At 43.8% G+C, this 15892-nt stretch overlaps 1 protein-coding gene across 1 annotated transcript in view; it reads left to right on the forward strand.

Annotated features, from left to right (window-relative positions):
• med27 (mediator complex subunit 27) overlaps positions 1–15892 on the forward strand; it is a 244181-nt gene that overhangs the window by 211731 nt on the left and 16558 nt on the right. Inside the window, exon 6 of the mRNA XM_078425940.1 lies at positions 14448–14489. Coding sequence (XP_078282066.1) covers positions 14448–14489 — 42 coding nt within the window. The remainder of the gene's footprint in view (positions 1–14447; positions 14490–15892) is intronic.

Below are 15892 nucleotides of genomic sequence, written 5' to 3' on the forward strand. Positions count from 1 at the left end.
GTTGGCTGGACTTGGTGAGTCTTGAGTGCAGGTTTAAAAAGAGGGCAAACAGCAGGTTAGCAGTCTTTGAGTGCAGGTCGGGCAAAGCACATACCTTCAAGCTCATCAGAGAAAGGAAGGTTAGGAGTGAGTGTGGGGATTGGCTGAACAATCAGATTTGAAGATTGGTAAATTGGACAATTAGTCAATTTAGCAACTGATATAAGCAAGGCTTGCTCAAGGGGTGCGGCCCTGTCGAGGCACGTACCCTGTGAGAAAAGTGTGAGTCTTCGGCGAGGAGGCTGAGGGAGGACGCCATATCAAATGCTGGAGAGGGCGAGACGCAAGAGCGAATTGTCAAGCAAGTTGATTCAATGTGATGCATGCAGGATGTGGGAGGTCAGGGACACTGCTGGTGCCTCTGGTTGCTACAAGTGTGAGAAGTGTATCCAGGTACTGCTCCTGAAGGACCGTGTTGGGGAACTGGAGAAGCAAGTGGATGACCTCAGGTTCTTCCGAGAAACTGAGTCGTTCCTCGACAAGTCCTACAGTGAGATTGGTACACCAAAGGTACTGGAAGAGAGAAGGTGGGTGACGGTGAGAAAAAGAAGGAAACTTGGAGTGCAAAGGTCCCCGGGCGTTGTGCCTCTTGAGAACAGGTTCACCTACTTGGAAGCTGTCGGGGAAGAAGCTGTTACCACGTTGAGCGGCAGACCGGCCTAAGAAGCAAAAAGTGCTGTTAACCCAAAACCAAAGAGGCCGACGTCAGGCAACGCCGTGGTAGTAGGAGACTCCATTGTGAGAGGTACGGACAGGGGTTTCTGCGGCAACAGGCGGGATTCGAGGATGGTGTGCTGCCTCCCTGGTGTCAGGATCCAGGATATTACGGACAGAGTGCAGAAAATCCTCAAGGGTGAAGATGAACAGCCGGAAGTGGTAGTGCATGTTGGCACAAACGATGTCGGAAAAAGGGGATGAATATTCTGCAGCATGACTTTAGAGAGCTCGGAAAAATGCTGAAAAGCAGGACCTCCAGGGTGGTTATCTCCGGTTTGCTTCCAGTTCCTCGTGCTGGCGAGAGCAGGAACAGGGAGATACAGGACCTGAATGCGTGGCTGAGGAACTGGTGCAGGGGGCAGGGATTTAGATTCTTAGATCACTGGGATCAGTTTTGGGGTAAGGGGGAATTGTACAAAAGGGACAGATTGCACCTTAACAGGTGGGGGACCAGCATTCTGGCAGGCGGGTTTGCCACTGCTACACAGGTGGTTTTAAACTAAATAAGGGGGGGGGGGTGCCAAATGGGATAGTCAAGGATGGAGTTAAAGGGAAAGAGAGTAAAGGGATAGTTAATGATCCCAGAATTAACGGGAAAGAAAGCTCACAAAGGGATAGGAGAGTATGGCCAAGTGTAATAGAGATCGATGTGAAGGGTGAGATGAGTAAGGAATTGAAAGTATTGTATATGAATGCGCGAAGTATAAGAAGTAAAGTAGATGAGCTTGAGGTTCAGTTAGAGGTTGGTAGATACGACATTGTGGGGATTACAGAGACGTGGCTGCAGGAGGATCGGGTCTGGGAACTTAATATTCAGGGTTATACATCCTATAGAAAGGACAGGCAGGTGGGCAGAGGCGGTGGGGTAGCTCTGCTGGTGAGGGATGAAATTCAGTCCCTTGCGAGGGAAGACTTAGGGATTGACGAGGTAGAGTCACTGTGGATTGAATTGAGGAATTGTAAAGGCAAGAAGACACTAATTGGTGTTATCTACAGACCCCCAAATAGTAGCCCGGGTGTAGGGTGTAAGATGCAGTCGGACTTAAAACTGGCATGTAAGAAAGGTAATGCCTCTGTGGTGATGGGGGATTTCAATATGCAGGTAGACTGGGAAAATCAGGTGGTTCTGGACCCCAAGAAAGAGAGTTTGTAGAGTGCCTCCGAGATGGATTCTTAGAGCAGCTTGTAATGGAGCCTACCAGAGAAAAGGCAATTCTGGATTTAGTGTTGTCCAATGAACCAGATTTGATAAGAGAACTCGAGGTAAAGGAACTGCTTGGAGGTAGTGATCATAATATGATTAGTTTTAAACTGCAATTTGAGAAGGAGAAGGTTAAATCGGAAGTGTCAGTGTGGCAGTTGAACAAAGGGGACTATGAAGGCTTGAGAGAGGAGCCGGCCAAAGTAGATTGGAAAGGGATCCTTGCAGGAATGACAGTGGAAAGCAATGCAGGAATTTCTGGGCATAATCCGAAAGACGCAGGATCATTTCATTCCAAAAAGGAAGAAAGATTCTAAGGGGAGTAGGAGGCAACCGTGGCTGACAAGGGAAGTTAGGGATGAAAAGAAAAGATGTATAACACAGCAAAGAATAGCCGGAAGCCAGAGGATTGGGAAACTTTCATAGGACAACAGAACGGGCATACGAGCTGAAAAGATGAAGTACGAGGGGAAGCTGGCCAAGAATATAAAGAAGGACAGTAAAAGCTTCTTTAGATATGTTAAGAGAAAAAGAGTAGCAAAGTCAAATGTGGGTCCCTTGAAGGCAGACACGGGTGAAATTATTATGGGTAACAAGGAAATGGCAGAAGAGTTGAACAGGTACTTCGGATCTAACTTCTCTCAGGAAGACACAAACAATCTCCCAGGTGTACTGGAGGACAGAGGATCTAGGGGGGTAGAGGAACTGAAAGAAATTTTCATTAGGCGAGAAATAGTATTGGGTAGAATAATGGGACTGAAGGATGATAAATCCCCTGGGCCTGATGGTCTGCATGCCAGGGTCCTCAGGGAGGTAGCTCTAGAAATAGTGGATGCATTGGTGATCATTTTCCAATGTTCAATAGATTCAGGATCATTTCCTGTGGATTGGAGGATAGCTAATGTTATCCTACTTTTCAAGAAAGGAGTGAGAGAGAGAAAACGGGGAATTACAGATCAGTTAGTCTGACTTCGGTGGTGGGAAAGATGCTGGAGTCAATTATTAAAGAGGTAATAGCGGTGCATTTGGATAGCAGTAAAAGGATAAGTCCAAGTCAGAATGGATTTATGAAAGGGAAATCATGCTTGACTAATCTTCTGGAATTTTTTGAGGATGTGACAAGTAAAGTGGATGAAGGGGAGCCAGTGGATGTAGTGTATCTACACTTTCAGAAAGCTTTTGATAAGGTCCCGCATGCGAGATTGGTGACTAAAATTAGAGCACATGGTATTGGGGGTAGGGTGTTGACATAGATAGAAAATTGGTGGCGCAACTGTTTACCATATATATTAATGATTTGGAAGAGGGAATTAGAAGCAACACTAGCAAGTTTGCGGATGACACAAATCTGGGTGGCAGTGTAAACTGTGAAGAGGATGTTAGGAGGTTGCCGAGTGACCTGGACAGGTTGAGTGAGTGGGCAGATGCATGGCAGATGCAGTATAATATAGATAAATGTGATATAAGAAAATAACTGCAGATGCTGGTACAAATCGATTTATTCACAAAATGCTGGAGTAACTCAGCAGGTCAGGCAGCATCTCGGGAGAGAAGGAATGGGTGACGTTTCGGGTCGAGACCCTTCTTCAGGTCTCGACCCGAAACGTCACCCATTCCTTCTCTCCCGAGATGCTGCCTGACCTGCTGAGTTACTCCAGCATTTTGTGAATAAATAGATAAATGTGAGGTTATCCACTTTGGCGGCAGAAACAAGGAGGCAGATTATTTTATCAATGGAGTTAGGTTAGGTAAGAGGGAGGTGCAGCGAGACCTGGGTGTCCTTGTACACCAATCACTGAATGTTGGCGTGCAGGTACAGCAGGCAGTGAAGAAAGCTAATGGAATGTTGGCCTTCATAACAAGAGAATTTCAGTATAGAAGTAAAGAGGTTCTTCTGCAGTTGTATAGAGCCCTGGTAAGACCACATCTGGAGTATTGTGTACAGTTTTGGTCTCCTAATTTGAGGAAGGACATCCTTGTAATTGAGGCAGTGCAGCGTAGGTTCACGAGATTGATTCCTGGGATGGCGGGACTGTCGTATGAGGAAAGATTGAAAAGACTAGGCTTGTATTCACTGGAGTTTAGAAGGATGAGAGGGGATCTTATAGAAACATATAAAATTATAAAAGGACTGGACAAGCTAGATGCAGGAAAAATGTTCCCAATGTTGGGCAAGTCCAGAACCAGGGGACACAGTCTTAAAATAAAGGGGAGGCCATTTAAAACTGAGGTGAGAAAAAACTTTTTCACCCAGTGTTGTGAATTTGTGGAATTCTCTGCCACAGAGGGCAGTGGAAGCCAAATCGCTGGATGGATTTAAGAGACAGTTAGATAGAGCTCTAGGGACTAGTGGAATCGAGGGATATGGGGAGTAGGCAGGCATGGGTTATTGATTGGGGACGATCAACCATGATCACAATGAATGGCGGTGCTGGCTCAAAGGGCCGAATGGTCTCCTCCTGCACCTATTTTCTATGTTTCAACGGAACTGTGATGAGTAAATATTAAATTTAAGTGCAAGATTATATAACTAAATTAATTAAGACAGGGTTAAAATATAAAACAGCAGAAAAGCCAATTACCACCTTTTTGGGCTGATTATCAATTAATGTGTGAATTTACTTCAAAATGTTATTAGTGTACAGTGACATATTCACATGATTTTGTAATGTCTGTTTTTACTTTGAAATGCACTAAAAGGGGCTTGAAACTGGTAATTTTGTGGGTAAATTTTCAAAAATGCTCCAATTTTTTGACCCCATTGCGCTCGGCTCTTTTCCTCTTTTTTTTTTACCACACTCACTTGCCTGTTCAGAAGTAACACCTTGATTAGCACAATTTCACTCGTAAAAGAAACAATTTGGCCCACTGATCTTTGATAGGTGACTAAGGTTCATATTTTAGGTTGACTAATGGTAGCTTGAGGAACAATGAGACTGCAATAGCATGCTGTTTGTTACACTAATACAGCTAAGATACACTGGGTCACCAAAATGCCAACTAATTCTCAGCATGATTAGTATATTCGATCTCTGCAAAGATGTTATAAATCACAGACACATTATGGACAACCTGCTTGTACAAAGAGAATGAAACATTTTTGAAAACATAGCAAATCAATACCACAGAGCAAGTGCTCTCTGCATTGGAGTAGTCAGTATTTAACTACTCTCTTAAATTAAGCTGCTTGCAATAGGAAACTAAGCAATCTAAATAGCTGATCCCTGCAGTATTATTTATGGTGTAATGAACTAATAAAATCAAACTGAGGAAAATTAAAACTGCTTGTTGGCATATGAGGGGATGGTTGTGAGTGAGCTGGATTAGGAGGAAGTCTACCTCTGAATTTGGTGATTTTTATTATGTTAAAGTTGCAGTTTCCATAATTTAATGAAATAATAAACAGGCCCTTTTGACCCACTCCATCCAAACTGATTAAGATGACCCTCTAGATTTCTCCCATTTGCCCGCATAAGGCCTATATCCTTCTGTAACTTCCTATCCAAGTATCTGTCCAGATGCCTTTTAAATGGTGTAATTGACAGCCCCCTTGTCTATTTAGGACAAGTCACAGATATCGAGCAGATAGTGGGCAAATTAGCACAAACCGCAAGTGGTGGCGGTCCTTGTGGGAATTAGTCTCATTAAGAAGAAGCAACCAGAAATGCTTAATGACATATAAAAGCAGATTGACTGGAAATCGAAATGGATTGGCTGGATTGTTAAATCCTCAGAAGAGGGAGAGCATTTATAAAAGGAATTGCAATGATAATGAATGGATGGCTATGAATATTAATTAAACATATCAAAAGAGGCACCAAAAGTACAAAGTACATTAAAAATCTTTTGTGTCATTTTACAAGTTTCTAACAATATTGCAACAAGAAATGAGTCATTAGACGTAATTAATAGTTCCAAGACAGAATATTAAAATTGATAAAGTCACACAATGGTTACAGCATAAGGGAACATCTAGGAAACAGCAAGCAAAAAGGTGTACGTCAACATTTTGCCATGACGTGAAATGTCGGCTTCTTTCTTTTACCTCTGCAGATGCCGCTTGAATTGCTAAGTTTTCCCAAATGTTTATTCAATTTTTATTCAAGATTCTAACATTTGCAGTCCATATTTTTTTCTCATCTCTTTCTTAAATAGGTGACCCCTTATTTTTGAACAGTGATTCCATGTAACTCTATGCTCCCGCAAGAGGGGATATCCTCTTCATATTGACCATGTGAAGACGCTACAGGATCTTGTATCTTTCAGTTAAGTCGCCTCTCACTCTTTTGAAACACCAGTGAGCCTTATTTACTGCCCCTTATCAAATAACTTCTGAAAATTAACTCCCATATATTCACTGGTGCCCCTTATCCACAGCTCACATTTCTTCAAATAACACAAATAAATTGGTCAGACATGATTACACTTTCACCATACCATATTGGCTTTATCTGGTTAAATGGAACTTGTCTACTCTCGTTTGTTTGTTTGTTTGTTCCTAAACTACAGCCAAGACGGTACACAATAGCGCGACAATTTTAGGCCCACCGTACTCACCGTCGTCCTTTTGGTGCTAATGTAGGAAGTTTCATTGAAATCAGTGTTATATTTTAAAAGTTATTTACATTTTAAAATTTAAATCTATCTCCTAGGGGGGAGGGGAGAGGAGGGAGGGGAAGAGGGGGGTGTGGGGAATGGAGTGGGGGAGAGAGGGGGGAGGGGGTGGGAGGGAGGGGAGGACGGGGGGAGAAGGGAGGGGTGAGGAGGGGGAGAGGGAAGTGGCAGGGGAGGGGGAGGGGTGAGGAGGGGGAGAGGGAAGTGGCAGGGGAGGGGGAGGGGTGAGGAGGGGGAGAGGGAAGGGGAGGGGGAGGGAGGAGAGGGTGCTGCAGGAGAGGTTTGGGCCCACTTGGAATAGTTTCATATTTTCTCTTTCATACACATTAAGCTAATTGCGTCATGGTTTTCTTATTTCTTTTGCTCCCTTTTTGTGATTCAAATGGAACTTTCCCCCAAATTTAAGTAATTTGGGAAATTTAAAGCTAACACACGTACGATGTCACGATCCACTTATGTTAAGCCCGCAACTCCCAACAGTTTGCTCAGCACAATTTACTGGTGATTACAGTGTTCTCCAGATCTCTGTTTCTAACACATTGCTTGTATATATACTCTTGTGAAAATTGATGCAAAATAGTATTTAATTCATCTGCCATCTCTTTATTTTTTAGTAGTAATTCTCATTTCACTTTCTAAAGGACAAATGTTCACTTTCTTAACTGCTCTTTTTAAATAACTATCGAAACTCTTTCTGTTTACCTTTGCATTGCTAGCTATAGTTGTCTCATTCACTGACCTATTCTTTTTTATATTGTTCCTTAATGATCAGCACAGGCTTGATGGGGCAAATGACCTATTTCTGTGTTCAATAAACTCAAAGTCATTCAACAAGGAAATTCATCCATGCTAACCAAGGTGTCTATCTGGGCTGGTCCCAATTGCCTGTATTGGCCCATATTTGTCTAGACCATTTCTAATCTATGTACTTGTCCAAATGTCTTGTCCAAATGTCTTTCACAGCCTGCCTCGACAGCTTCCTCAGAGTTCATTCCACTACGCTCTGATTACCCTCTCATTTGCCCCACCAAGCCTGTGCTCATCATTAAGGAACAATATAAAAATGAATAGGTCAGTGAATGAGAGAACTATAGCTAGCAATGCAATGGTGTGTAAATGTTGCCATTCAGGCCCTTTTTAAATCTTCCAAATAATTCTATAATTCTGACTGCTGCCTTCCTCTGTGTTTTTCTTCTGATAACTAACCAGAATACTGAACAAAATGGGATAAATTACATGAATTACTGGATGTCTTTACAGCAGTGTGTACTATTTGTTTGCTCTCCAATTTCCGCATCTGAAGATGGAAATTAGAACCATTTGCATACACCTATTATGCATTAAAAGGCAACATGCCTCACTGAAAGTAGGGTAAAGAGAGCATTTAAAAAGGAAATAGCTAGGCATTGCTAGAAAGCTATGAATAGTGCAGCAAAAAACAGTAGCAAAGTTGACTTAGTGGGGCAGGTCCAGTTGGCAAACTAGCACAGGTAAAGTGAGTCAGATGTGTTAAAATTTGCTTTTATTCTTGAAAGACTGATAAATATTTGAAATAATTAGTCAGATTGGATCATTGGTTTGGTTGGAAGATTTGCTCAGAAGTTAGATTGCTGAAGAGGGTGATATTTCATGGGGTGAATGGCAGGTCTCGTCCAGAGTACATTAAGATTTCATTCATGCAGAAGAAGGGAGTGGTTCAGAATTTCATACTAGTTCCTGCACATGAAGACTGCAGATACTGGAATCTGGAGCAACAAACAATCTACTGGAGGGACTCAGCAGGTCGAGCATCATCTGTGGAGAAATGGAACTGTTGATGTTTTGGGTCAGAATCCTTATACTCGTGAGTTGGGGAATAGGGTCATACATGACCAACACTTCTTGTGTTGCAATTTTTCCCACCCACCTGGGATGTGCCTGAGTAAGCTGGAGCTAGACTAGGATAGTACAGTGAAATGGAAGCAATAGACAATAGACAATAGGTGCAGGAGTAGGCCATTCAGCCCTTCGAGCCAGCACCGCCATTCAATGCGATCATGGCTGATCACTCTCAATCAGTACCCCGTTCCTGCCTTCTCCCCATACCCCCTCACTCCGCTATCCTTAAGAGCTCTATCCAGCTCTCTCTTGAAAGCATCCAACAAACTGGCCTCCACTGCCTTCTGAGGCAGAGAATTCCACACCTTCACCACTCTCTGACTGAAAAAGTTCTTCCTCATCTCCGTTCTAAATGGCCTACCCCTTATTCTTAAACTGTGGCCCCTTGTTCTGGACTCCCCCAACATTGGGAACATGTTTCCTGCCTCTAATGTGTCCAATCCCCTAATTATCTTATATGTTTCAATAAGATCCCCCCCTCATCCTTCTAAATTCCAGATTTTTAAGTTGCATTAGTGAATTATTCTTAGTTTTGCCTAAATATTTTTGGTTGTTTGACACAATCTCACTTTCCAGCAGATTTCTGCTAGTGCACAGAAGAGACTTCTCACACTTTGATTTTTGAGCTAGAGTCCAGTATTATGCACTTGGCCTGCAGCTGTACCATTCCAGGAAAAGCAATTCATCATGAATCAATAAAAATCCATAAAAATAAATCTAGTTTAAACCAAAATGATTATAGGTGAAATTAACATGTTTGCAAGGCCCTCTAGCTATGGGAAAGGCTGACTTTTCCCTGACTAAAGTTTTTTCGCACATTTGAATGAGAGCTGCAACTTAAAAATCTGAAGAAGGGCCCAACTCGAAATATCGCTTTTCCATTCCCTCCACAGTTGATGCCTCACCAGTTGACTCCCTGTAGCACTTTGCATTTTGCTCAATATTCCAGCACCTGCGGTTTCTCATGTCTCCATGTCTATGAAGAGTACTTGTTAGAAGAGTGTGTAGACCTAGGAAAATTTGCTAAAGCCAGTTAGCCTTAAGACCAGAATGTAGAAACAAGGAACGGCATATGCTGGTTTACAAAACAAATACAAAGTGCTGGAGTAACTCAGCGGGTCAGGCAGCATCTCTAGAGCATATGGACAGGTGACATTTTGGGTCAGGAAGGTTTTTCAGACAGATTATAGTCCTCCAAAGTGGAGGGAGGTGGAACAGACAGTAAAGCGGGCAAGAGCATCTTCAGCCCCAGGGCCAAATGGGGTTCCGTATCGACTCTACAAGAGTGCTCCTGATGTTCTTCGCTTCCTGTGGAGGCTAATGAGAGTGGCTTGGGAGAACAGAATTATACCCAAAGCATGGCGCAGGGCAGGTGGAGTCCTGATTCCGAAAGAGAAGAAGACCAATTCTGCCCTATCAGTCTCCTCAATGTAGAGGGTAAAATCTTCTTCAGCATCATAGCTCAGAGGATGACCAGCTATTTAGAGAGAAACAACCTTGTGGATACAACAGTCTAAAAAGCAGGCATCCCAGGGTTCTCTGGATGTCTCGAACATACCAGCATGATTTGGCACCAAATCCAGACTGCAAGAAAAGAGAAGAGAGATCTGCATGTTGTTTTCCTTGACCTTGCCAATGCGTTCGGAACTGTCCCTCACAGTTTCCTGTGGGCATCCCTTGACTTCTTCAGGATACCAAAGATTATCGCAAGCCTTGTCAAGGCTTATTTTCAAGATCTGCAACTCTGTTTCACCACGCCAGACTTTACCACCACATGGCACTGCATGGAGATTGGCATACGGGCAGGGTGTACCATCTCCCCATTGATTTTTACAATGGCTATGGAAGTCGTCATAAGGGCCTCCATGTGGGTGGTGGGAGGCGAGCGGCTGAAGTCTGGAGTCCGTCTACCACCCATCAGGGCCTACATGGATGACATGACAATCATAACAACAACAGCACCTTGCACCAGTCGCCTTTTAGGGAAGCTTCAAGAGAACATCACCGGGGTTAGAATGAAATTTAAGCTATCCAAATCAAGAAGCATTTCTATAATCAAAGGCAAACTGACAGATCAAAGGTTTTTCATTGATCAAGAACCAATCCCAACTGTGTCAGAGAAGCCAATTAAAAGTCTGGGAAGATGGTATGACTCTAAACTGAAGGACACTGATCAGGCAAATGAGCTTAGGCAAGAAATCATCAAAGGCCTAGCGAACAACGACCGATCCATGTTCCCAGGAAAGCTGAAAATCTGGTGCCTGCAGTTTGGGTTACTACCTCGCCTTATGTGGCCACTAACCATGTATGACATCACCCTCACAAGAGTTGAGAAGATGGAAAGAACAATCGGCTCTTTTGTGAGAAAGTGGTTAGGTGCCTGAGCAGTGTAGGCTTGTACAGTCAGGGGGTACTTCAGCTGCCTCTCTCTAATCTCACAGAGGAGTTCAAGTGCACTAAAGTCAGGCTAGAGATGACCCTGGCAGAATCGAGGGACACTGTCATCCGAGCTGCTGTCCCAACCCTGGCAACAGGAAAGAAGTGGATGACTAAGAATGCGACACAGCAGGCAAAATCTCGCTCTCCACCAAGGCGACATGATTGGGCAAATCCAACACGGAAGAAGTGGCTTGGGGCTTGGCGGAAAGCGACCTTGCTGGAACAAGGCATCCTCACTGGAGCGCCGGAAGTTGGCCACGGCCGAAGTCTGCCGACAGGAGGAGTCGAATAGGTGTGCCAAGGCTGTGTCGCAAGCTAAACAGGGCCAGTGGATGAGATGGGAGAGTGTGGAAAAGCGAAAGATCAGCTGGAAGGACATGTGGGAGATGGAGGCGAGCAGGATAAGTTTCCTCATTCGGGCAACCTATGATGTCCTTCCTAGCCCAAAAAATCTCAACCAATGGCTGGGCGAAGATCCATCATGCCCCCTGTGTTCAACACCAGCCACGCTTAAGCACATCCTCACTGGGTGTAAAGTAAGCCTCTCCCAAGGACGGTACACCTGGAGACATAATCAAGTGCTCAAATGCTTGGCAGCGACTCTGGAAAGCAGGAGAACAACCAACAATGCCCTGCCGCCCAGAACAACCAACCCAGTTATCCCAATTGCCTTTGTTCGGGAGGGGGAACAAAAGCAATGGAAAATTCCACCAAGGACAAGGTTTGGACAGCTGGAGGCAGCCCGGGATTGGCAGATGCTGGTGGATGTGGACCAATGGCTTACAGTTCCATCAGAGATAGCCATCACCAACTTGAGGCCTGACCTTGTCTGGTGACCTTCTCTCAGCGCATGGTGTATTTTGTGGCGCTCACAGTCCCTTGGGAGGATGCTGTGCAGGAAGCCTTCGAAAGAAAGAATCTGCGATATACAGAGCTTGCAGTGGAGGCAGAACAGCGGGGCTGAAGAACAAAGATCTGCCCGGTAGAAGTTGGCTGTTGAGGATTTGTGGCAACATCTACCAAAAGACTGATGAAGGACCTGGGGATCAACGGACAAGCCCTACGCCAGGCTATCAAGGAAACATCACGTGTGGCAGAGCAGAGTAGCCAGTGGCTCTGGCTGAAGAGGAAAGACCCCATCTGTTCTCCCAAATAAGCCAGCTATGCAGATGCAGAGGGGGTGGATCTGGGACGCCAGAATGCACTGCTGAGCCTACTGGAGACGTCGTGGGTCCAATCAGCGAAACGTCGATGAAAGTAGGTGCCCACTTGATAACCCCAATGACGTGTCTGCCTAGCCTTTCTCAACATTGGGGGAGCATAGGTGAGTGCATAAGCCTCCCATCACCACCGGGAGCAAGTTGACATTTGGCACTTTGGATTTCTAACATCTTGTCCTGTGTATTTGGAAACATAGGGCGGGGGGAGGATGACAGCTGGTAGAGAGGAGGGGCTGGTCTGGCAAGTAATAGATGTACTTTAGTAGAAGAAGGGCCTCGACTCGTAATGTCACCCATTCCTTCTCTCCAGAGATGCTGCCTGGCTCGCTGAGTTACTGCAGCATTTTGTGTCTATCTGAAATAATAGGTGGACACAGGTGAGGGAACCAAACACTTGCGCATGGTCCACCAAGGTCTCTTGGATTTTCCTGTCACTAATCATTTTAACTCTTCGTTCCATTCCCATACTGACCTTTTAGTCCTGGGCCTCCTCCATAGCAAGAGTGAAGCTAATCCAAACTGGAGGAAAAGCACCTCATATTCTGCTTAGGTAGCTTACAACCCAATATTGAAAGAACATTGAATTCTCTAATTTTAGTTTAACTAACTAAAACCATGCCCCCCCCTCCCTATTCCTCTCTGCCCTGTGCCCCATTTGGACTTACACCTATTTTCGCCCTCCATCCCCACCTTTCCACCTATATTCACAATTCACAACTCTTCAATCCTTATCTCACACTTATCTCACACTCACTCTCCAATCCTTACCTTGCAGTATTTTTATCTCTGACTGTTGGCAACCATGTGCCTATCAACACCTCCCCCCCCCCCCCCACCCCCCCACCCTGTATTCACATATCATTTGTCAGGCTTCCTCCTTTCAGTTTTCATCCTCTCGCACCATAATCAGTGTGAAGAAGGGCCCCGATTCAAAACATCACCTGTCCATGTTCTCCAGATGCCATCTGACTCGCTGAGTTACTCCAGCACTTTGTTTCTAGCCTCAAGACTAGATTTTTTTTAGATGTAAGTCTCTCTGAAACAAATTCAATTGCACTCAACAGCATGTTTAGTGAATAAGCAGCTTTCACTGAATATATTTCCCACATTACTTGTCAGAGTAAGTAAACTGTTCATTTGAAATGCTGCTTTAACAGGTTACATACACTGCTGTTAGAAATATTCCAGTGATGCAGTAGGAATATTCCAATGTAAAAAACTTGTTCAGTGAACTTCATTACTCAAATGATTGGAAAACAAACTTCGCTCCACCGGTGCAGCAAGTCAGCATTTTCCCAATTAGAGTACATTGCAAATGTGCTAATGTAATCTGTATGGCATGAATGATGGTTCTTTTATTTAGTTTCTTGGCATGCTTTTTGTAAATTCATTCATGCCAGATGGTTATCACTGGCAGGCTAGAAGTCATTGTCCATCTTTAATTACCCTGAGAAGATGACAATGAGCTATCTTCTGGAACTGATGCATTCATCTTCATTAAGACATTTCCACCATGGTGCTCAGTTGAGAATTCCAATATTTAGACGTGACTACAAAGAAAGGATGATGCCATTGCTAACCAGGAACATATGTAACGTGGAGGGAAGAGACTAGAGGGTGCAGTCTGTGAGAGTCTTGTGTTTTGGTTTAGGATTCAGTATTAGCCAAGGCGGATAGTGTGGCTGTAGGTGTACCCCTTATGATCAGTTCCTTTACAGGAATAATCTCAAAACTCGTAGAACCCCAACTTTGTCACTGATTAATATTACATTGGGATTATCTACTTAACATAGCTTTTTATATGAATATTACTTCTAGACATTAAGAATGGAAGATTTGAGTAATCTTTGCACATCAGCAAGCTATAGAATTTACATACAGCACTGATGTCTAAGTACGGAGGCATGTGGTGCTCATCAACTCGATCTCTAAGGAGCACTCAGTATCTCGCCATTATTCAGGCATTAATCAGTCTTCTCTTGAGTGAATTGGTTTTGTTTAAAAGCAGATAATTCTGGATGTTTCATTCTCTTGGAAATTTGGTTGAACCTGACTGGTCTAGTTTCAAATAAGATTCACCAGTTGTTAATCCAAACCATCAGTAATCTTGTGGGATTGGATTCTCTGGTCCGCAGTGATAAATTGGTAGATTTCAAACTTGCGATGACATGCATGTTTTTTGTTCATTTGTCTCCAGATTTACTACGGCTGTGTTTTGTAAAATGATCTTCCAAGATAATTAAATATTTCATTTTTCATGCAAGCATCAAGAAATTACTTTGTTTATATTTGACAATTTAAAGTCTTTACAATTCTAATTGTTGCCTCTTATTTCACAGCTGGACATTTGGTCCAAGTCCAACTACCAAGTCTTTCAGAAGGTGAGTGTCCTATTATTCTTGTCATTAAATTATGCAAATCAATGGTGCTAATTTCAACTCTACAGCTGCAAGGAGGTGAATTTCCAATTGTCCCACTGGGATGAAGTCAGAGATGTGTAACACAACTGTTTTTTTCTTCTTGAAATCAAAAAAGGAATAACGGAAATAAAACGATTAAAGAGATAGTCCAACCTGAGAAGGTCCAACCTGAAAAATGAACAGACTGGACCTTGTGTTGGGAAATTAGCCTGGCCAGGTGACTGATGTTTGGGGATAGAGATCACAACTCTATAAGTTTTAAGATTGTTTTGAATAGGGAGAAGGTTGGACCTTGTTGGAAAATACTAAATTGCAGTCAGGCAAATTACAATGCCTTTAGGCAGGAGCCCAGGAGGGTCTACTGGGTGCAGTTGTTATTGGGGAAATCCATTCAATTGCCTCCCAAAAATTCCCTTCACCTTATTCACCTGTCACTCGCCAGGCTTTGTCCTGCCTCTCCTCTCTTCCAGCTTTCTCCCCATCACTGCAAACAGTATGAAGAAGGGTTCTAACCCGAAACATCATGTACCCCTATTCTTCAGAGATGCTGCTTGATCCGCTGAGGTACTCCAGCACTTTGTCTTCTTCTGACGTGGCAGTCTTTTAAAGATCAGGTGATTAAAGTTCAGAACTGGCATGTTCCAGTTTGGAGAAGGGATATTGATGGCAAAGTAAGTGAACCTTGGATGACCAAAGATGTTATAAATTTGGCCAAAAAGAAAAAGGAAGCACATGCAAGATTTAAGAGGATTTAATAAGACAGGGCCTTTGAGGAATATAAAGATAGAACTCGTGCGGGTGATTAGAAGGGCCAAAATGTGGACTCCTGTTCATTGGCGAGACAAAAGCGTAGACTCGGCCACTGTTTTTCTGGACACTTACGCTTGGTCTGCCAAGGCCTAAATGATTTCCCGGTTGCTAGTCATTTTCCCTTCCTATTCCCACACACCGACCTTTCTGTCCTAGGATTCCTCCATAGCCAGAGTGAGGCTGTTCTTGAGCCTGGAGGTCACGGTTCTCAGGCTCCTGCACCTTCTTCCCGATGGTAGTAGCACGATGGGAGCATTGCCAGGATGATGCGAGTCTTTGATATTTGCTGCATTTTTCTGGCAGCACCTCCTGTAGATTCCTTCGATGGTAGACCGGGCAATGTTTACTACTATCTCCAGCCTTCCTCGTTATTTGGCCTTCCAATTACTGAATCAGGCTGTGATGCAACCAGTTAGTTTGCTCTCTACCGTACAACTGTTGAAGTTTACATAGAACATAGAATAGTACAGCACAAGAATGGCCCCCTCAGCCCACAATGTTTGAGCCAAACATGATACCCAGTTAAACTGTTCTCATCTGCCTGTACATGATCC

Source organism: Rhinoraja longicauda, chromosome 31, assembly GCF_053455715.1.
Source record: "Rhinoraja longicauda isolate Sanriku21f chromosome 31, sRhiLon1.1, whole genome shotgun sequence".
Classification (NCBI taxonomy): Eukaryota; Metazoa; Chordata; class Chondrichthyes; order Rajiformes; family Arhynchobatidae; genus Rhinoraja; species Rhinoraja longicauda.